At 41.1% G+C, this 24,102-nt stretch overlaps 1 protein-coding gene across 4 annotated transcripts in view; it reads right to left on the reverse strand.

The window, feature by feature from the left end:
- CTNND2 (catenin delta 2) overlaps positions 1 to 24,102 on the reverse strand; it is a 698,912-nt gene that overhangs the window by 38,941 nt on the left and 635,869 nt on the right. For all 4 annotated transcript variants that reach the window (XM_076330343.1, XM_076330344.1, XM_076330346.1 and 1 more), the window contains one exon: positions 3,196 to 3,406. In XM_076330343.1, coding sequence (XP_076186458.1) covers positions 3,196 to 3,406 — 211 coding nt within the window. The remainder of the gene's footprint in view (positions 1 to 3,195; positions 3,407 to 24,102) is intronic.

Here is a 24,102-nt window from a genome sequence, read left to right on the forward strand (position 1 = left end):
TATTTCTATAGTACTAATTATTCAGTGAGGAGCAAAATGTGTGTTCCTCAGCACACTGAGAACAAGGATTCATGCCGAGAGCATAGTAAGAGGAATGGGAGAGGCAGCAATTGGCAAAATTGTTGAGGACCCTACTGGTATTATGTACATCTAAGAAGATGTCCTGGCTACAACTTTTGGCATAAAGGACAAGAAGTTAGAGCCAGAGTTTCTTTCTCTGTAAGCTGCCAAACTTCAACTCATGACAGCGTGCTCAACACATTAAGCACCTCTTAGCAGTGGCCAAAAGAAACACTCTAGATGGGTGATGAGCACTGTTTTTGAAGTGCACAGCCAAGATGCAGAAATACAACTGACTATAAAAAGTCATGACAAATTTCATTAGGAATCCAAATTAGGACTTGCATCTTGCTCACACCATTACCCTTTAATGACGGCAATGTAATGTCATGTTGAAAACCATATATAACTTCACATGGACTTTTTCTTCAGAAAAGTTTTGAAAGAAGCTCTAAATTATTGTTACAATCAGCTGGAGTCATATATTCCTCTTGGGATAGGTAACTTTAAAAAAAATCTAAAAAAAAAATATCAGAGAGTATTCAGCTCAGTGAAGAAGGGTCAAATAGAAAAGGTCTGGGAAGATAACCCAGCCCATTGAGGAAGCATACACTGCGTGGTTAAGCCCTTGTGCTGTACCAATAACACACATATAGCAGTAGCGTGCTAGAAAACCTTGCAAAGGCCAAACTCTGGAGTGAGGATTGATGGAGTTTGGGGCAGTATTGAGGTGATTCATGTTTTACTCAGAAAAGGCACATGGATTGCAAAACCAAAGAGAAACCAGAAAACCAGCAGCATATGTTACTGGTTTGGGCTGGAAGTCTTCTCAGGGGACAGGCTCTGGTGCATCCTGTGACCTCTGAGAGGGACCACTGGTAGGCTGACACTCAAGCTGGTAAAGCAATGTTCGTGACAACTGATTCAATTAACTTATACAGTACTTCCCTAGTAATTTATTTGGTGCTTTTTTTCCCCTTTTCTTCCATTTCTCACCCAGAGTACAGCAGTAGGTGGGTAATTGGTGAATAAACAGGAATTTGATAAACACTTTCAAGCATAATTGTTTTTATTATACTCCCAGCTGTACTGGCTAGTGGGGTGCTGGTAGCATGGAGTAACCAGGAACATAACTGGGCCAACCATACTGTGAGTACTGAGGAGAAACAGGAACTATGCGAAGCCAATATGGGCTTGGCCAATATGACCTTATGAACACCAGTTTTCTCATGCTGTCATACAGGGAAAGCACTCAAGCCCTGGGCATGTTCCAAAGGCTAGCGGGGCCAGCCCCACACTCCTGGCACTGATACACACCAGGACGCATGGCCAGGCTAGTATCCTGTGCTTGTAGAAGCAGACGCTTCATACTGGACAAGATAAACTCATACTGAAGTGTTTTACTGTATTAAACTGAGCATGCCAGAATTTCCTATCAGTCCAACAACCAGCAATTCTGATTTTTAAACAATGGATTACCTATAAGAAACCAAACCAAAGCAATGGTGAACAATGCAAACATTTCTGAAAGTTGAAAAATGAAACTTTCATTTAAGATAAGCATCTGTAGCACTGTGAGTTGACAGGTTTTCTTGTTCTAGGACTCTGTTACCTGTAACAGTAATAACACAGGACCGCAACTAAAAGTACTTGACAGGAGGGATACATATCATGATTTGGAAGGGCATTTTGGAATTACTCAACACTACCTGGGCTAAATACTTTCATTCAATGTAGATATGTCTTTCACAGTTACGAGGGATACTTAGACAGGGAATTATACCCTTCGATCCTCCTAAAACTACCCATGATACTTTGACAATTTCAGACTCGACAGGTACTTATAATCTCTACCAGATAATGAGCAGGTAGACAAATGCATTATTCTGAGGAAAGACACGTTCAACTTAAGAGAAATGGATATGAACCTGCTTGCAATATCAGTACCTTTGATCTAGAAGATATAAATAAAAAATGTAAATAGGTTTAATAATAATAAAAATGCAAATGTAAATAAATCGGCAGAGCATGGGGAGCTCCCACAACTGGAATCACATACTTTGTTACGCTACTACTTTTTACCCCTTACAATTAAAATGTGAGAATGTTTCAATAATGAATTTGGTATGAAAAGAAAAGGGTGACAATAGAGGAAAAGAAATGTGATTGAATTATATTGGCAATGCTCCGATCACATAGGCGAGCATAAGTTCTCATACCAAATGTAGGGTGCATAAACTTTCCTTCAGGTTGTGGCCTGGCTTTGTGGGGCTCTTTTAGAGCTCTGATGCTGCAGTAGGCTGTGTGATGAGAGCTTCAAGTAGGTGGACTGATGGGTTTTGTACACTACAGTGAAGGCTTTTTGTTTTCAAACTGCCATAGTCCCATTGCACTATACTTCTGCAGGCTGACAAATATGAGAACCAGGCTATCTGTTTTAGGCAAAAGAAGGATAAAGAGTGAACTCTTCATGAAGAGTGCGTACATAGGAAAACAGACAAGATGAAACCATAGCTGCCCTGAAAATGTCACAGTCACGTGTAAGATTTTTGCATGTTTTGGTGCCTCACAAAGTAGCCTGCAGGTATCCTAATGCTCTCTCAGAAGCAAGGTGTTGGGAAAATCCATGGACCATGTTTCTACTATGCCCCACCTTACCAGCAAGCCGGTGGCAGAGAAAAGGGTGCTGTGAAGAGGGACAGTGACTTTACATTCTTCATTCCCAGAGCAAGAGGAGCAGTAACAGAACTGCAGTGAGGTCCCTTCCTTTCACAGGATCCCTCCACCTGCACGTCACCCCTTCTGCAGGGTGCAATCCAACAGCTCTGGTCCCTAATGTTTTTCAGGATCTTCTGGAAGTGCTTAGAGGTAGCGGTTACTGTAGGCAATTACTCTTCCTTAAACTCCATGTGCAGTGCACTCCGTGCACTGCTGATGGCACGTCAAAAATAAACCACAGCAGAGACTTTTGCTATTGGTATTGTCTGTTTCTTGTCACCTTTCACACTGGGCATATGATTTCTCATGAAACTAAAGTATTCAACTCACGACTGCACAGAGGAGGCAAACACATTCAGGACTAGTAATAACTACTGGAGATGTTAAAAAAGGTGCAAGGTGATTTGCAAAACATACTTGTCTCCTTTACTCTTAGATATGCCAACCAGTTTCTCAATGCCGCCTGCGTCTCGTAAGGCCTTGGCATTCTCCATGTTTTTAGTGATGACTTCATGCAGAGTGCAGCAAATGGCAGTAACGGTGTCATCAGACATGGCCTTGCTTGCTGAGCTGTTGCTGTTGTTAGCGCCTGGCAGTCGGTGGACCAGATCCCTCATGGCATACTTGCCTTTGTTGAAAGAAAATGAAGGGAGAATTCAGAAGATACAGCAATAAAGGGTGACGGAGAAGTACAGGGAAAACACGCAAGACTATTAGCACCATTTGCATCATTGCATGTAATCTAATTGGCTACTGATACTATTTTGGAGCAAGCCACATTTATACGATTACATGTTCAAGCATTTCACACATTAGGGACTCTGTTAATATTTCCATATTACATCAGCTGGAGACTTCGGATATGGGCTACATCATGTCCTTAGGAGAATGAAATGACGATAGTAAAGGTCAAGTATATGTATAAAGATAACCTGAATACCACAACTTAGAGAACTTGGCAAGTCCTCATCTCCCACCACACAACTCATAACTCAAGTTACTATAAATAAAATGTGCATCAGTTGTTAAAAACACTACAGTGAATGTAAAGCCAATGACATTGTTGTTATTGGTGAAAAAGTCTTCTCTGAAGGACCAGTTTCACTGTACAAGGTTAATTCTATACTACATGCAGTACTTCAACTAGGTTCGTGTTTCTATGACTTCATTGCTTATCCAGTGCTCAGAGACGACACTGCACTCTTCCACACATCCTTAGTTGTATGGTACTGACCAGAAAGGAAGCCTTTCTGAAAGCTATTCCTGAATGATATTTAGAGATTATTTTATGTAACACTAACTTCCAGAACTTCAAATTTCCTAAAATGATAGGCGCAATGAATTTTTAAAATGGTCACATTGAACTGAAGACATGAAAAAGGAATTCTGTTGATTATTACAAATTTTTTCATGTTTAAATGAACACAGATTTTTTTTCAAAATTACACCTGAAAGTCATGTAGTGCTTGTGAAAATAACACAAGAGCAGCTTCTGAGAATTTATACATAAATATATATAGTATAAATGTAAATATATATAAATGTAGGGCAGGGTTAGCACCGGCACAGATATACGAGAAGCCTCACACCAGTTCTAGAGGGTCACTGTTACGGTAGAATGGCAGCTCAATCCTTCAACGTGATGAAGACAAGATCAGAGGGGGCGAGGGCCTGATGAAGTTGTTGCTGAGGTCAGCGAAACAACTCTGAAACACGTTCAGTGCAGCTGTGCTAGGAATTTGCATACAGCAATCACCGTGAGAGTGTATCATGCAGGATGAAAAGGACAGGAAAATTGGGAAAAATAAATATAATTAGTAATCTAATCTACATCACATTTTATGAATGAAATAATCAGGTATGATTATTGTACATAATATGATAATTTAATCAGATTTTTTGATAACTTAAAAAAGTTCTGATCAATTAGTATTTATGAGTACTTATTAAAAATCTTATTTCTGAATTCAAAAAGTCAGTTGTGTGTGTCCATATTTCGAAGAAGAGGTAGGAGGAAAATCACATCTTTTAACTATCAGATGTTAAATTGTTTTTATTTCTCACAATTTTGCCTGCTGTGGTAGAAATACAGCCAGTCATTTGGTACAGAATATTCATAGTACAGATAAAAACTAAAATCTCTGTACTGAAATGTTAAATTTAAAGGTTATCAAATAGATTTTGTGGTAATGTGAGATCTTAGAAACTACTCTATATCATGTAAAAACTTTCCTGATTATAAAAGCCTAAAGTTACCAACAAAATGTGTGCAGTAGGATTTGAATCTTACCGCTGCAATACAAATACAAATCTTGTCCTCAAACATTTTTATTTCTTTGCACTTAATATTTAATTGGTCATCTGCGTTATTAGCTTTTCATTAATATTACTAATCTCAGATGTAGTACAGATGTTAACACCACTTTCTCTTTCAGAAATGGTTTGTTTGAGCAAACTGACAATCTTTTTTTCCCCTAGACATATATGAAACACAATTCAAGAACAGCCTGAAATGCTATTTACATCTGCATCTGTTTGTTCTTTGTAACATGAACACATTAATAGCTGCTTATCACTTACGGTGATTACTTCAGTCTGTAGCATATAGTAAATATAGCTTACGTATCAAAAAAGTAAAATAAACCATGATTTGCTGTAACTTTTACTCTTCCAATGCAGCGTCTGCCTCCAGTCAGGAATAAGTACAAGTAGATAAATCAGATCAGTGAGATACTCTGCTTTACTCTGTACACACATCCAGAACAGACCAATGTTCCTTTTTCCTTTCGTACCTCACTTAAAGTGCAATGGAGCACCTCACTGTCTCAGTCCTCTGGTGGAACCAGATGACAGTGATCATTCCATTAGCAGCCAAAGGCTGTGTCTCTTAGCTCTGGGTATAAGGAAATCTGGACGGCTGCCCCAAGCAGATTTCTTTCCTGGAACTGGCCTAGTATTCCAGGCAATAGTATTCATGCCAGTACACATGCCTAGACACACAAGATGCTTCTTACAATAAATAAAGGCTTTGGAGCTATCAGGAGAAGCTCAGTAGGAAAACTAAAATAAACGCAATCAAGCACTGTGCAGCGAAAGCCAGAACTGCCACCTCCAACAGAGCTGCTCACACATGCAGGTAAAGCAGCTGACTGCATAGACAGGCATGGCTGGTCAAACTGTCCTTCCAGAGGTTCATCACAAAAAGGTGGTACACCAGCTGAAAGAAGAGGGGAGTGGCTGGGCTACAGAGTTGATCTAAGCCACTGTTTCCACGGTCTTAAAAATTTATTAACAAGTGTAACTGTTAACATATTTTCTGTGGTTTTAGTACTCTGAACACTATTTGTTAGCTATTTGAAAATATATTTGGGATGAGGAAAACCCCTGCCTTAGCCTTAAAAAACGTGTCATTACTTTAATTTAATTCAAAACATATGAACTTACATAGAAAAAGCAGTAAATTTGCTTTAATATAGAGTTAAATCATGAAAGTTAAAAGTTAAGGACTATTCTTTATACTGTAGAAAACATTCCACAGTAACTTACTTGCATTCCAAATGCGTTTTCTAAAACTATACACAGTTACACAGTTAATAAATTACTGTGTTATATTCACAGACAAAAATTCAGGTATCAGTTAACTTCTTTTATCTCAGTTATTTTCCTGCTGCTTTACAATAGGCATGAAGGAGAGGAGAGTCATGGTTTTTTTAGCATTAACTACAGAAGAAATCCTACTCTAGTTTAGAGTGGTGTAAACGTTGAGTAATGCCAATGAAAGTACAGCTACCGCTACATCAGCCTAACACAGCTGACAACACATGTGATCCTCGACTTTTGCATTAGTGTTTGTTACAATCTGCAGAGCGTTTGCATTTAGAATAATTTTTTCGACGTTAAGAACCTCTTCTGAAAGTGGACTGAAACGTATAATGGAAACTAGTCTTGTAATGTCAGCAAAGTTTTATCTAGCACTACCAGTAGGAAGGCTGGGAAATTCAACTTGCAGCTCAAGAAGTCTCCCTGGGCTGAGGAAGTGAGAACTGATGAGGATCCTGGGAAGACAGGAGGATGTGTGTGAGAATGATACTAAAAATAAATAGCATTGTTATTTTTCGTTAGGGTTCATACAGAACTGCTTTGATCTACAAATAAACTGATTTTTTATTTGAGCAACATTACACATTATAAGACCCAAAACTGATTTGAGGATTTACATAGTATGATTAAACATAACCACCACCTTCACAAGGAAAAAAAAAATCGTATTTATTTGTTCCATTTCACTCATAAAGGAACGAAGACAGATACTAAATAGCTATAATTTGGGGGCAGTGTCAGAGGAAAGGGGTTGTCCTGTAGGTTTTTGGGACAGCATTTTTCTGACACTATACATTTTGGAGTTATTTTTCTAAGATAAGACTTTTATCACTGTTTTATATTGAGAGCAGGATTCGTCTATTTCCGTACACTAAGTCTTTGACTGTAAGATGGTAAGGTTTGCTTACTAAACATTTCAACAATGCAGATTTAACATCTTTTCCTTTGCATGACAAAGGCTCATTAGCACCTTAGTACATGCCTCCATTACTTAATTCAGGAAACTTTTTCCTTCACAGGATCAAACTGACAGCTGTCCTAAGAAAGATTCTGCCTTCGCAGCAAAACCGTAGAGCAAACTACTCTTCTGGTAGATTTAACAGGAGCAAAATCATCACAGCTAAGGTTCCACTTCTGGAAATATACCCTTACTATTGCCTTCAGACAAATTCACTGCTGGTGTAACACCACTGACTTAATTTCCATCTTCACTCATCTCTGAAAAATGACTTTGACACATTGGCACGTTTATTAAATAACACGTTTGTTAACTAGTTTATTAAACTAGTTTGAGAGAACAAGACTAGGAAAATTAACCTATTGAAAACACAAGAAACCTCAAATGGATATTAATTCAAACTAAGAACCCTGTCCTAGAGGTAGAGCTTGCTCTAATAAAAGCAATACAACATCATTTCCCCCCCCCTCAAAGATATCCATTAATTCACATAGTGTAGCTAGATAATATAAAAATAGCAAAATGCCACCACATTTTGTTGTAATGATACAGATATCCTAATCCAGAACTACTAGGTGTCTGTGTGTCACAATGTATGTGAATTTTTTTCTCTTGGTTCTAACACGTGTGCTCCATTTAAATTTCCAGACATACATGTTTTTGTGCATTTTCATCATCCTTGTGTGTTCTTAAGACCATTCAACTTCAGTATTTCACAGCCTTTTTGGAAAGAGTATTACTGGGAGAGCTTTTATTATTACTTTCAATCATTATTTAATAAATGTGCCAAAACCATCTATTTAATTCGGGTGGAACAAATTTTGATCATGAGTCAGTGTATTCAACTGATAGTCTAATAAATTAGAGTGTATTCATCACATGATAGCAGTGGCAGAAATACCACTTCTGAGTTAAAGTGGTTAAATTTAAAGACTCTTTAAAAAGAGTTAATTTGTGCACCATGCTTTCTCTTGTCAGATACTGTTTTTTTAAGGTGCAACTGATAATCACTATTGGTACTAGGGTAGCATCTGAAAGTGCCCCTTAAGGTCTAGATGTCATTGTACCAGAGAACCCTGTCCCTTCACTGAACACTGGAAATCTTCAGCACATACCGAGGTGCAAGAGTGGGCTGTAAGAGCCCACAAAAAAATGATTACGCTTAGTACAATATGTAGCAAACTCTGGTCTTGGACTGCCTAGGCAGTAAAAGGTATTTTGTAGGCATCAGAGCAGCAGTGAATCTCATGTGATTAAAGAGAGTGAAGGTTTGTTAGTTTTCATAGGGAGATTTTCTTCTGCCACTGAAACACTTGAGGGGGAAAAACTACCCTGAATTTTAAAGGCAAAATAGATTAAGAAGTAAGAAATGCTGTCAGACTGGGTCTTAGAGCCAAACATGCAGTTTTTTGTGGGACAGAGGAGGAAGCAAACCGAAGAAGATGAAGCAGGGTAATGCCGGAGCTGTTGGGCCAGCAGCAAAGTTAGTGGATGGAAGAAGACAAAGTTATATTTTTGAAAGCAAGAAAGGCTGCAGTACTGAGGTTGAGAGACACTTGTCCATGTGAGTAGACGATCACTCCTCAGACTTTAGGGAGCACTAGGAAAGGTGTAGATGAGTCAAGAACAAGAAATAATCTACCTGATATGGCAATGTTGGTTTATAAAGGACGACTCCGATTTCAGAAGATAGAGCTGCACAAACTGAAATAAGGGTCATTAGCCGCCCCAAAGCTTAATGCCCTCTCGCTCAGCACTGAATGACATGACTGCCTCCAGACAGGCTTTCCACCACAACCACTGAGCCAGTGACTTTGCTATCCATCCCTATCCGTAATATATAGTCTCTAGCATTGCTGACTGCAGCCTACATTGCATGTGAAGGAACTGTAAGTCACAACAGTTTGTATACAGCAACTCTCTCTTCCCTTTGTCTGGTGACTTCTGGTTTGACATGAGTTAAGCTGTTGACAGGGCAGATTTATGCAACTCAAATGCAGTGGCTACTGTCAAACCCACATGGCCTGACCAGTGCTAGGTAATGGTCTGCGATGTTGCTCATCACAATAGATCAGTTTCAAGTTCCTAAGACCACTGTGCTTGAGGTAGTATTGGATGAGGAAAGTGGAAAAAAACCTGAGTAGTAGGATTGAAAGGCATGCACCCAAAAAGCATGGGCCCCACCACTTTGAGCAAGTATCAGAGAACAGATGATTTTGGATCAGTTTGGGATTTAGGTGTAAAAGCAAAGCTAAAACCATTTTTTAATCATGTAGGGGGCAATTCATGTGTCCAAATGTAGGGGGCTAACGCAGTTTCAAATGCCTTTAGATACCTGAGATGTCTGCACAGAGTTAGCAGACCTATGGAAGATATACAGCCTTCTGGAAAAGCAACTGAAGACAAGGTAGGATGCCGTATGGTCTTTAATGTTTAGGCACCTGAATCTCACTCCCAATGTTTGGCCAAAAATGTTTTTTAGATACCCAAGTCCTTTTACTTCTTATGTTAGGGATGTGCACAAACATTTATAATCTCTGGCACTTCAGAGTAAATGCGTACAAAGGCATTTCACTACATAATGGTGTATATGGTCTACCTGGACTTCAGTAAAGCCTTTGACACTGTCTCCCACAGCATTCTCCTAGAGAAGCTGGCGGCTCACAGCTTAGACAGGTGGACTCTGCGCTGGGTCAAAAACTGGCTGGGCGGCCGGGCCCAGAGAGTTGTGGTGAACGGAGTTAAATCCAGTTGGCGGCCGGTCACGAGCGGTGTTCCCCAAGGCTCAGTACTGGGGCCGGTCTTGTTTAATATCTTTATCAATGATCTGGATGAGGGGATCGAGTGCACCCTCAGTAAGTTTGCAGACGACACCAAGTTGGGCGGGAGTGTTGATCTGCTCGAGGGTAGGAAGGCTCTGCAGAGGGACCTGGACAGGCTGAATCGCTGGGCCCAGGCCAACTGTATGAGGTTCAACAAGGCCAAGTGCCGGGTCCTGCACTTTGGCCACAACAACCCCATGCAATGCTACAGGCTTGGGGAGGAGTGGCTGGAAAGCTGCCCAGCAGAGAAGGACCTGGGGGTGCTGGTCGACAGCTGGCTGAACATGAGCCGGCAGTGTGCCCAGGCGGCCAAGAAGGCCAATGGCATCCTGGCCTGTATCAGAAAGAGTGTGGCCAGCAGGAGTAGGGAAGTGATCGTGCCCCTGTACTCGGCACTGGTGAGGCCGCACCTCGAATACTGTGTTCAGTTTTGGGCCCCTCACTACAAGAAGGACGTCGAGGTGCTGGAGCGTGTCCAGAGAAGGGCAACGAAGCTGGTGAAGGGTCTGGAGCACAAGTCTTATGAGGAGCGGCTGAGGGAACTGGGACTGTTTAGCCTGGAGAAGAGGAGGCTGAGGGGAGACCTCATCGCTCTCTACAACTCCCTGAAAGGAGGTTGTAGCGAGGTGGGTGTCGGTCTCTTTTCCCAAGTAACTAGTGACAGGACGAGAGGAAATGGCCTCAAGTTGTGCCAGGGGAGGTTTAGATTGGACGTGAGGAAAAATTTCTTTACTGAAAGAGCGGTTAAACATTGGAAGAGGCTGCCCAGGGAAGTGGTTGAGTCACCATCCCTGGAAGTATTTAAAAGACATGTAGATGAGGTGCTTAGGGACATGGTTCAGTGGGCATGGTGGTGTTGGGTTGACAGTTGGACTTGATGACCTTAGAGGTCTTTTCCAACCTTAATGATTCTATGATTCTATGATAATGTTAATTGACTATAGTACTGCTATTATCCCTATCCAAAAAACTATCATCTCAGTTTAATCATTTGTAAAGGAATGAGTGATGAGTTAACTTAGACTGGTTTGAGTAAGCACCTCAAAACTCATGGGCTGGAGCCACTGCTTTAGCTGCTTCACATTAAGCCTAGCCTGCCAATTAAGCTGGGATAATGAGTGCTTTGAGCTAGAGAACAATGCTGGATTTCACCTCCTTGCAAGTTTATTTGAACTTAAATTTTAAGACTCTGTGGAGATAAATTATTTTTTGAGAAGACAGAAAGAATAAAAAATTTTACAAACACATGCCCTCCTGTGCCCCCAAGCACCCAGGTGCACTTTGCTGACAGCTGCTGAGACAGAACAAAAGATCAGATGGAGGTCTCAGACTCCCTCTTCCCCTCAGAAAAATGATACGTATTTTTCACTTTTCCACCACCTCTGATGACAGGCAGCAAGATTTCAAGATTTAAGATTGATATGCGATATGGACCATGACAAAGAGGAACAATATCTTCTCTGATGCATTGTATGTGACGTGCCATTCATTGGTTTTCTTTTTTTAAAGTATTTTTTATCAAAAATAAATTCAGCCATAGGTAGCGTAGCATATAAAGCCCTACAGGGAGCAGGAATAGTCATCTTTTACAGTTTCAGGGAAGAAACCCTCAAACTTTCACAGAGAGGTGAAAGTATGTGAACCAATATCTTTGTTGGCAATGTCAATTGAGATTTGCTTATAATAGAGTCAAATATCTAAAAGAGTAACCAATATAGAAGCTTTTATCTTTTTGAAAAGATTAAAGATGCTGATTCTCTATTTTGCAAGGGAAAGGTATGGCATGAGGAGAACTAGGAACGACAAAGGGCACAGCCATAACAGGGGTGGAAGAGCACTACGTATAGAAGCTAGTAGCACTGGACAGACAAAAGAGAAGTATTTTGGTATTTTCACCCTGAACGTGCCATGGGAAAAGACAACTGGGTGCAATGCAATCACTGCTTTTCAGGAAATTGCTTGCTCAGATCCATGATCCTTCATAGATTGTCTTTCCTGTAGCAGCGTTTTAATCCAGCCACCTTCCTCCTTCAGTTTCTCTGCTTCCAGAAACGCAACTTTTCCATTTCGTATATTTCCTGCCTCCCTCTGGCTGACCATTTTTCTTACTTTCAACTCACCTTCTCAGGGCTGTCCCCTGTCCCCTCTATTACACGACTGATATTTTTTCTTCCTTGAGCTGTACCCCCTCAGCCCTTTGGGTCTTAACCGCTAAGCTTTCATGTTCCTTCGCCACCTCTTGCCTATCTGATATTTAAGCGTATATCTCTGCATCTGCCCTGTCTGCCAAGCTTTTCCATTCTCTCCTCATATTGGCTTAAACACCTTCAGTTTGATGCTCAGCTAGATCCTGTTTTTGTCACACCCCTGCACGCCCATGATGCCCCCCAGGCTCCTGCTCTTTAATGTTCTGAACTAAAGGAAATTTTAGCTAGCTTACAAGCATAGATTTAGACTTGAAAATACTGGTGTGTTTAAAAGCTATTGCTCTTGTACTACTCTTGTTGTCTCCCTTGTACATCTCAATTCCATAGACAGCTATCTATTTAATCTACTGTTACTCCTAATACTGATTTTACTCCTCTCTGAATGGAATACCTTCATATTCCGCATTTCTCTCACACAGCAAGGCTGCAGATATTCAGGCTTTATATTAGCAGTTGCCTTAAGACCTAGAGATTAAAGAACTTCCAGGGCTTTTTAGCTGGCCATAAATTGCTAATTCATACAGCATATCTGTCCCAACACATGCTTTAAAGGCTAGATTTATGTCTACACTTTGCATGCAGAAGCACTTCAGCTGGCTCCATCGGAGCTCATGCCAAAACTAGAGCAGTTTATTGAGACCCTGCCATACATCTCTGCCTCTTTCATCTGACTTAGTCACCAAAATTGCTGCCTTTTTGGCAATTGTCATGGGATGCATGCTGCCACAGAAAAGTGGCTTTCTGGAGAAACTAGCTCTCCTTTGGGGGAGTAGATGTTTGCAGCAGAACAGCCAGAAAACTAGTACAGAAATGGATTTATGGGTACCACGGCCAAATGGAGTTTCTGTTTCTTAACAGCACCTCTCACCCAGCATAGTGGACGGCTTCTATTTTGAATGTTGATCCATGCATCAGCTGAGCAATCTCTATCCCCTCTCTGTCATGCTGGAGAGGAAAACCAACCATCAAAGACAGGCAGCCCAACTCAGGGTGCATTCTATGACTTGCAACCTGGTTTTGGAAGATGAATTTGGGAAGAGGTGTGAGCGTAATTTGTTGACTGTCTCACCCACACTGGGACTATAAAAATGAGTCAGTTCAAGTCCAGCTTGACCCGCCTAATTGTCTGTTGACCTGATATGCCAAACAACTACTGGGTCCACAGGAGGAGAAAAATCTCCACCAATAAGCTTCTATTTGTCACCCTCAGCAGCAAAGGAAGCAGCATTTTTTAAGGTAAACTGTCACAAACCCGTAGATATTACCACTCTTATGTTGCTCCCCCTCCCCTGGCCAGAAAAAGGGATTTGGGTGGTGGCTTTGGCTGTCTCCCTCGCAGTCTTAACTTTGGTAGGTTGGCTGGGAACAAAAACGACAGACCCAGGCTTTATTGTTCTTGGATCCAAGGAATTTGATCTTGCATGCTTGGGTTTTATATCCAGAATGGATGGAGTCCATGTGGGCAATCACTCAAATAATTTCCTTTTTAAGGCATTTTGTTTACATTTCCTGCCAGGTATACAAACTGGAAAAAGCATGGAAAGGAGTTGTTAGCCTACATATTGACCCAGGCAGTGCAAGTATATCTAATTAATCAGTTCCTTTACACACCAACAGATTCATTTCTCGTTTAGACTGCACTGTCATCCTTCCTTTCATCTTTCCACTAGCCCAAGGTAAAAAAGATTCTGCAAAGGGAAGTGATTCCTCAGTTTAATTGCTGCAGGCTAAGTTTTCTGATTACTGGAGCTGGTTTTAGTCCCTTGCTATCCTCTTCCCTGCTCCCAGCAGAGAACAGAGCTTTTGGAAGGCTGAATTTTAAAAATTATAGTAGTTTAATAATTGTTATGATTAATCAGTGTTTCTAAAGTGCTTTGAAGAGGAAAAGTGCTATGTGAGTGTTGAGCGGAATTTTATTTCATCTGTATTATTTTCTGAGATAGGATAACATTTTGTTAATATTCTGATTCAAGGGACTTTAAATTAGGTCAATTTTTGTGTCCAAAACAGAACAAGATTCTGACAGGAGACTGATGTAGCCAGAGTGAATTGCAACTAGACATTATCCTGCTTTAACTGTCCATGAAGCAACTGCTATTTATTTGCTACTATTTTTCTTCTTCTTCACTTGTGCTATAATATTGCCTGAAACTAATGAAAAAATTTGTCCCCATTGTATGGTCTGAAAGACTGATTATTTTCATGCTTTTATATGCAGTTACGACAATATCATGGTGAAACGTACTAAAATTCTTATGTTTAGAGAGGTACATTAAAATATTAAGAGAAATAAAACCAAAATGGATCCTCATGATATATGCTGTTATTAAAGATTAAATAAGATGCATAGATGTAAATGTGTTAGCTCAATAAATATAAATCTTGGTAAAGCGATAGTGTCTTTTGAAAAAAACTCTTCCAACAAATATCAAAACCACTCCAGGTCATACTGCAATGTTCACATAGTCCGTAATTACTGCAATGTTCAAACATTTCTTAAGTCATCACCATGAAAACTCTACATGGAGCAGTTAAGATAATTAATCTGTGCGTGATGGCAAAACAACAATACTGAGGATACATATCAGTATTTCACATTGCTTTATTGTGCAACATACAATAAAATAATTTATATTTAATAACAAATGCTGGTTAGTATCTAAGGCTCAGTGAAACCATACACTAACTTCACAGATGTCAATGTTTGGGAGAAGGACAGAAGGGAAAAGAAAAAGAACAAGTAAAAGAATAGCAACAGAGAAAATGCTGTTTAAAAAATATTTTTAAAAACTTCAAAGACAATTTATCCGTGAAAGGGTAAGAGTATAATACAGTATTTGTTTCTTCTCTGCAATTTCGAATTGTTAGCAAAGACCTCGTGAAGACAGAGTGTCCATCTGTTGAACTGCTAATGCATCAGTGTCACATACAAAGGTCTGCCATAGTAATGAAGTTATAGGTACATGTGTTAGAAATGGGGTCTCTTGCACTGGTCATGCAGAAAGTGGACAGGTAGTTAGTTTTACTAGGTATTTTTTAGAGGTCAGTTCATTTTGCAGATAATACTAATGTTCTGACTCAGTTTAATTCCTGTTCTTGACAGAGTGCTTTGTGTTCCAAGCAACACAGTCATTGGAAAAGAGCAAATGATATTGTAGTTTTATATTTTAATTCACCTGAAGCTACTACAATTTAAGGCCTGAATACAGCAGCTATGTAAGCAAGGATATGGTGCAGAGTTAAAATAAGCTTTGTGTTCTCATGGGAAGGGCAAAAATGCATCTGATAACCTTCCTTAACTAATGTATATTATTTTTTGTTTCGACTACAACATGACAAGTTTTTACATTTCTCATAAAAAAACTTCCTCAGCTCTTCTTACTTGTACAGCTCATTATCAGCTGCGTTTAAAGAAATTGTGACAAATGAATCCTAGTCCTGACTCCTCCATTGGAGTACAGATCTACTAGAGCACAGTTCTGTTTGTGCTTCCTCAGGAGGTGGGAGTCAAAGGGTTCACAATGTGACTTGGTTTTGGGTTGTGCTACTGCTGTTCCTTTCAAGGTAACAGCTCCAGGTAGCATCTTCAGGCTAGTAGCTGATCAAGTCTTTTCTCTAGTGGCCCCCAAAGAAACCTTGCCTCCAGACATCCATTTGAGCCTGCTCAGTGTCACTAAATTACTGCTTTTTTAACCTGAGTCACAGATGCTCACCTACATCTGAGTAACACACGGAGGGAGGATTCTCAGGACTGTGCTCTCACTGAATTTCCTTTTCTTACCTCCATGGGGATGCAACTGCCCACGTGGCAAGAGTCAGAGAGTCCACACATTAGACTTGATACGCTAGACTTGATCTCCTTCTTGGAGATCAAGTTGGACAGAGGAGACCTGCTTAAGGCAAAGCCCATAACCTCTTAGATCCTTCAAGTTAATCTCTCTCAGACCTCTGCAATGTTGGCTGATCTCTGCTACTCCCAAAGAGAGGGGGAGAATTGGGCAAGCCTTCCAAAAGTCGTCTCCTCTCTCCAGACTTGAGGAAAAGAATAATCTGCCAGAGACCAGCTGGCTCCCTGGCGTCATGTGCCTTATTCTAAATGATCACAGCGCTCTGAAAGACTAGGGTGGAGTCAGAGTGAAAATTTTACGTACTCAGCAGCTTTGCTACTTCCCTGCGACATGGCAGAATATAAACTACACTCTGCATCGCAGGGGAAGGATGGGAGATTAGGTTTGAAGTGCTAGAAAAGACTTGACAAGAACAACGACAATAAAGCAAAGCAGAAAAATAAATGCTCTCAGTCAAACAGAACAGGTGAGAGGTCTCGCATTGTAGAGGACACAATGCTGACCTCCTAACCACGAGAGATTCAGAGGGCAATAGTCCCAAAGGTAAACTATTTCTTCATAGACTGCTTCACTGCAAATGATAAATTAAATTTGCAGAATATCATGTTCCCTTTGTGAGAGCAACCAGTGTCAGTGTCACCTTGAAAAATTTTGCACAAAAATATGACTTTGCATATACTCATGCTAATAGTATGCATTTTCCTCTAATTAAAATTAGCACTCTGATTATTTGCTAGAATAATCCTGAGTTATAAAATCTAAATAATGTATAAAACATATCACTTTAAGAGCACCCTGAGTAGTACACAATCTAAGAGATCCTGTAACTCTTCTCCTGAGAGGAGTAAGTAATGAGGCAATTTATTTTCCTCATGTTGCACATTAGATCTACCAAACAGCAAGTGAACTCTGAACACCACCACTGCACATTCTTTTGGTACACGGAGCTGAATTATTGCCTTATGCTGCAAATTCTGTAAACTTGGACTAGGAGCTTTTTTCTCTTTCTCAGGATTGCAGAGGACTTCTCAGGATTTTGAGAAGAAAAGGAAATTCAGAGCCTGTATCTTGAATAAAATGCAAGGACAGCCATAAACTAACAGGGTCATTCACTGATTAATTAAAAGACTAAGTTCTCTATGTTAGAAAGACTAGCCCACCTCTGCTCCTGTTCCCCAAAGGGCTTAGTGTATAAAACTGAGGTGCAACCATGCATGAATGAGGTGCCTAGATTAGTCATGCTTGACCATGGACCTTGATACTTCTGGTAGCAAAAATGAAATGAAAAATTGATGCAAATAATTTCCTTGTAAGTCATAGAACACTTGAGGTTGTCAGGATCCTCTAGAGATCATCTAGTCCAACCCCTCTGCTCAAAGTAGGGTCAGCTTGGTGTTTTGTTATATTCGGATGGAATTTCTTGTATTTCAGTTTGTGCCCATGACCCCTTGTCCTGACACTGGGCATCACCAAGAAGAGTCTGGCTCTGTCCTCTTTACACCCTCCCATCAGGCATTTAGACACACGGATAAGATCCCTCCGAGCCTCCTCTTCTCTAGGCTGAACAGTCCCTGCTCTCTTAGCCTCTCCTCACAGGAGAGATGCTCCAGCCCCATAATCATCCTTGAGGCCCTTCACTGGACTTTCCCCTGTACATCCATGTCTGTCTTGTACCGGGGAGCCCGGAACTGGACCAGGTACTCCAGGTGTGGCCTCACCAGTGCTGAGTAGATCACCTCCATCGACCTGCTGGTAACACCCCTAACACAGCCCAGGAGGCTGTTGGCCCATTTTGTTGCTGGGGCATGCTGTTGACTCACGGATATTTTTAGATTTTTCTTGGCAATTAAAGCGATGGCGATGTCATCAGTACAGTGAATGTGAGACCATGTTTTTTAGGCCCTTACCCTAACTGGCCACTAACCCCAAGCCCTCATAACCCGCCCCCTAACCCTTACCCCAGCACCCTCCTCTAATCCCTAACACCAAGCCCTGTTGCAAAGTCAAATATCAAAACCCTAACCCTTTATCTTACCCCCACCCTAAACCCCTGCCCTGGTTGCTAGCCTTAGATTGCTGTCCCTAACCCTAACCCTAGCCCTCACTGCTACTCCCGACTCAACCCCCAACCCACACCCCAACTGCTTACCACAAACCCTTCGCAGAACCCCCAACCCTCACCCAAAGCCCTTCTCTAACTCCAAAGCCTAAGCCCTCTCCCCGAAAGGCGAGCTCGACCCCCTTGCCCTAACCCTGCGCAGATGCTCAAAACCTAAGCCCAAGCCCTCCTTCTTGGCCCTGCACGTTCACCCCCTCTCCTGACCCCGGCTCTCAGGCCCCTGTGCCCGGGAGGTGGGCAGAGGGCCAGGGGGAGAGCCGGGCCATTGAGGCAGAGATGGGGGCGAGAGGCCAGAGCTGTGGTGTCAGCTGTGAGGACAGCTGTGCTGGCAGAAGCTGACTGGCCAGGGCAGCAGGCAGGCATTTGTGAGGTGGAATCTGATGGGCCAGGCCAGCAGGCCGGCATTGTGACACGCTAGAGTGCCTTTGCAGGCAGCCAGCGGGAGGGCAGAAGGGAGGCAGGCCAGGGCAGGGCAGGGGGACATGGCAGGGGCTTGGGATCCGGGGGGTCCTCGTGCTTCAGCACTTGAGTAGGCAGGAGCTGGAGGCTGGCATGTGAGGACACGAAGGGTGTGAGAGAGCTGGGCCAACAAGGACGGGTGATTTTGTGGCTGTAAGGGGGATTCAGGTGATGGGACATTGATTGTGAGACCACATTTGTTACGCCTTTACCCTAACTCTGACCACTAACCCTAAGCCTGACTCCTAACTCCTACCTCTACCCCGACCCCCTACCCCAATCCCAAACTCTAATCCCTGACCCCAATATCATAAACACAAAGTCCAAGCCCGTGACAAAAACCAATAATGAATAATCTGGTAAAAGAAGAAAATCAACTGCCACAAGAAATATTTATAATTGTCATAAAAGAAACCACAATTTTTTGGCATGATCTTGCTCTCATAAAGCTGAGCAGGAGCAGTGAGGTAAGGCTTCATTTATCACTGTCTCAAGCAAACATTAGTCTTCACTATTTGAGAAAATTAAAGATTTTGCTCGCGTTAACCATGGTGTTTCTGCAGCACAAGCTGGTTCCCAGCTTATTTGACTTAGCAGAAACACCCAATTAAAATTCCTGTCTGTGAATCAAATCCAGTGTAAAGCAGCTGGAGGATAGTGATGGATCTGATGCAATGCACTAGCAAATGGCACAGGTCTTTCCTTTGACAATTATGCTAAATACTCTATTTAAATGGCACCATTAAACTCAATGGATCTTAAATATCATAGCCCTACTCTTAAAAAAAAATCCACTGGGATAAATGAAACTGTTGTGAAAAAAAAGAGGGAAGGAGAGAGAATATTAGTATTGGCATATCAGCTTTTGAGTGAGATGCAGTTAACAGCAATATCGTGCAGCTGCACGTTCCTTTGAACATGAGCTCCCTATCTAATATAATCAGCAATACAAATATTTGCAGTCATGTTGTATGAAATTTATAGCAGACAAACCATACTGAAAAGATTCTTTAAAAATCATTAACATAAAGCACACTCTTACCAACTGGATATTTCTTAGCTTCCAGATTTATTGACATGCATATTCTTATCTTTGAAAATGTCTGAAATATACCCTCAGTACATATTTATTTCACATATTAAAAATAAACATCCTGGAGAATATCTTGGAACCTGGCCCACTTCCGAGCTATGAAATCCTCTTCTGGAAACAAATTAAAGTAGATAAATCTGTCATTTATGTTCTTTGTCCTGGCATTATTTTTTCCTTTCGGAGACTGAGTCAGATAACGCTCTCCTTATAATTCATAGAAGTATTTGGTTTTAGATACACATGAAAAAATGTTTATATTAATATCAAGTAAATTTCATAATTACATCTAGAATCAGAATAACTGAGGTTGGAAAGGACATCTGGAGTTTGTCTAGTCCAACCTCCCTGCCCAAAGCAAATGCAAAACCAGTGCAATGCACAAACATCACAACAGATAACCGCATATCAATAGGAGAAAACTGTTTAAAAAATATATGTATAATATCTGATATAGTTGGCATAATGCACCGCATGGCACATATATAGTCCCTTTGCTGCTCTCCTGCTGAAAAGGCTACTATTCATAATGAAATAAATATTTAAATATGATGAATGTGTCTCTTCATGTGTGCACACGCGTGTTTAGTCTCTTCTCCCAGTACAATTTTTAAACAGAATTTTGCCTACATAAAGACCACAATGGACTGCATTCTTTCTGATATGACTATATTCTGGGAGATGAAGGCAGCAAGAGTACGTAAGTGGAAAGGTTAGCTTATACGGAGCAGAAAGTATGTATTTATTGATAGAACAGGAATGGAAATTAAGATGGTTTCTATGTATTGGTACACACACATACTACTACGCAGCTGCAGATGCCTTTAAAACCCCAACCTTTCTTCAACAGAAACCACTAGTACATTAAGATTTTACATCCGTGTTTTAGCTATCTCAAAAACCTATGCTTCTTTTCTTTTGCCATGGCAGTTGAAACTTGATGCTATTTTTCAAACATTTTGTAATTTGGGAGAAAAGTGGGCATAAGACTATGTCCCTGGAAGGAATGCGCTGCTAGAGCAGCTGCAGTTTGCTCTCACGATGTTAGCCTTTATCCTTGCAGACATGCAGCCTGCAGGAATGAAGAACAATACAGAAAGAACTCAGAAATGAAGAGCAGACTATTCAAAATCATGATAGCAGTAACATGGGGTCCCTTATAAAGTTTCAAGAGTTGGTTTTTTTTTCCGGAACCTATTGGTACTTTGTGCCTATTAAAATGCAAATGCAGCAATATGGTATATTTGTGCATTTTGTGGTTAAAAGAAAATATCCTGTAGCAGAAGGTCTCATGGAGGAAAGCTTGTGGATCTTACTTGTTTTGATATCAGTAAAGCCTACAAGAGTAGTCTCACATAACACTCTCATGAGAAAGCTAACAGGAACTGCTGCAAATAAGATGAAAAATGTTTGGATGGTGCTACTCAGAACAGTTACCAATGGTTCGTCATTGAAATAGAAGCATGTATCAAATGAATTCTATAGAAAATGTATGAGGTAAGTTCTGTAGACAATCTTCTATCCTGGGTCTATATCCATCCAGTGTCACAGTCAGTGGTATGGATGGTGAAAGAGAGGAGGACAGGGGGTGAAAAATGTTTGAGGACTGGTTTAGAATTCAGTTATCTTGATTTAGGAAGATGGAATTCATTAAAGGCAAATGGATAATATTATACACAGGCAGGAGATGATTATCTGCAGAAATACAGAATGAAGAACAACCTACTGAGTAATAATTCTGCAGAAGAGGATAAGGAAGCCCGAGAGGATCACGAGGTAGGCATGTGTTACAAGATGGGTTGCTGTGAGAAAGACAGCTATACACAAGTGTATTAACAATTATTCCTGGCAGAACTTATAGATAATATGTTCCTCAGTGCAAAGCCTATGGAGGAATACCACAACTAGTCTGAATGCTGAACTTCAGGAAAGATATGGACCAACTAGAAGGATTCCAAATTAAAGTAACAAGAATAGCTAGGAAGACAGACCAAACAGACTGCTGCAATCTCAGCTTCAATATTCAACTACTCTAACTATACCTCCTCAATCTGCAAACAAGGTATAACGCTGTCTTCTTTGTGGTACTCTACTGCAGTGGCATCATTCTTAATGATTGTCTTCATGAATGACTAGATATATGGCAGAGAAGGCTTCTATTGGAGGCTGCAGATCATCAAGACAAGACAGAAAAAGCAGGGTCCCTGAACATATGGCCCCATTGCATGTTCAGGATGAGGTCTCCATATGGCCTACTTAAGGAACTGGAACAAAGACAATTGCGAGTCAAGTGTCCAAAACCAGAAGATTTTAAAGAAATGGTTCAGCTGGTATTTTTTGTGGTTTCTGAATTTACACTTGCAAGCTTCTCTCTCTGGCCTTGAAATAGAGTGGTTCAGCTTATAGCTAAGGTCCATCTCAGTTTCACATTATTTACTCAGTCAGCTAACAATATTTAAAAGTAGTCTGTTAGGACTGAAACACAGTTTGCTCCAACAAGATAGTTTGGATCCCCAGGAAGAGACTTGTTCTGCCAGGTTTTGGGGTCACAGTGTGGCAGGCGCAGCTCCACTGGCTTCAGGAATTTTAGTCCATGAGGCTCACACATTACCAAGGGGCTAAGAAGAGTTTCACCTTTCTCTTTGTCCAAAGGTGGAAGTATAGTGTTGTCTCTGCAGACTTTGAAATAGAGTTCTTGCTCTATTCCCTCTGGAATGGCTCCTTGTGGTATAATAATACTAACTCTAGGCTCTATGGAGCTCAATACACCACCATTGCTGTTAAATACACCTCTTGCTGTGGCTACAACTGTGTGTCCATTGTCTTGCTCCTCATCCTCGAGTGCTCAAGGGCCTACAGGAATGGCTTTAGGCACAGCATTAACATTATTTGGTTGATAGGCTTGTCAGCAGTGAAGGTAGCCATTCCACTGTCAAACTCAGGAGGCTGCGATGAGCTGTGTGCTTTCAAAATTCGTTGAGGAAAATTTGGAGATTTTGATGGCAACTCTGGTTTATGTGGAGCTTCATTTGTCAAGAGATTATGGTTGAGTTTAGGACTTTCAAACTTGCGCTCAAAGGGCCTTGCAGCACTAGTGTGAGGTTTTGTTGTAAAGCGGTTGTAAGAAGGAGTGGCTGTTTTCTGAATCTGTTCAGTTCCTTTAACAAGGCCTTTATCGGGGAAGCTTTTCTGAGGATAAAAAGTGGACTGCACAGTGTCCTCTCTAGAGGATCTGAAAATTGCTGGCTTATTCTGAGGTAGAGGAGGGTCGGACACAGAGTTAACTTCAGAAAGTGCAGGCTTGTGATGTGCTGGAAGAGACAGGACAGGACTATTAATTGACTGAGGTTGTGTACGCTGTACTGAAGGAGCAGGAGGAGGAGTTGTAACTTGAGGGATTGGCTCATAGCGCTTTTCACCAACGGGCCTATCTGTTGATTCAGCATTAGTTGGTTTCCCCTTAGAATAACTGGTGAAATTCAGCTGATTCTGTGAATTATTGGTTTAGTGGGCTCAGAATGATGGCTGGCAGGAACCTCTGCAGACAGCTTATTTTCAAAACTCCCGCGATCAAAGTATGAGAGCTGCTTTCGATAATACTCTTCATCTTCTTCAGGATCATAATGATTTGAGACCTTCACTTGAGGTCTCTGTGGTTCAGGGGCCCTGTAAATATACTTCTTAGATGAAGTATCCTTTTAGCTTGTGAATGAGGGCAATACACTGGTTGGAAGATTCGGTAACATGATCTTGCAAAAGGAATGAATCACTTAACTTCCTGGTATTTGGAAGAAAGGAAAAAAAGAGGTCCAAGAAAAGAAGCGAGACAAGAGAAATGTCAGATTCAGCAACCTGAGTCACCAGATCTAGGTCTCCGAATCTGTCTTCCTTACGTTTTCAAACTGCACAATTCCCCAAGTTCACTTGACCACCACCCTTCTTTTCTTACTCTCCCTGTTGTCTGCTCCCTTTCTTTCAGGATCAGGAGAAGCAGAAAGCAGAGACATCTTATCTCCTTCCACTCCTCTTCATAATCCAGGTAATATTCTTTCTCTTTGTTCAGCCTTCAGGTGACCTGGCAATCCTGGCTTTTGGGTCAGCTGCTGCCATTGCCAGACGGTGTAAGTGCCTGCTCTGACTCACCTACCCTGCAAGAGTTAAGCACACACTGAAGGGTCAATACTCAAGAGCACTGCTCTTTCCAGTAAGTTAGTGTGTGAA

Source organism: Aptenodytes patagonicus, chromosome 2, assembly GCF_965638725.1.
Source record: "Aptenodytes patagonicus chromosome 2, bAptPat1.pri.cur, whole genome shotgun sequence".
Classification (NCBI taxonomy): Eukaryota; Metazoa; Chordata; class Aves; order Sphenisciformes; family Spheniscidae; genus Aptenodytes; species Aptenodytes patagonicus.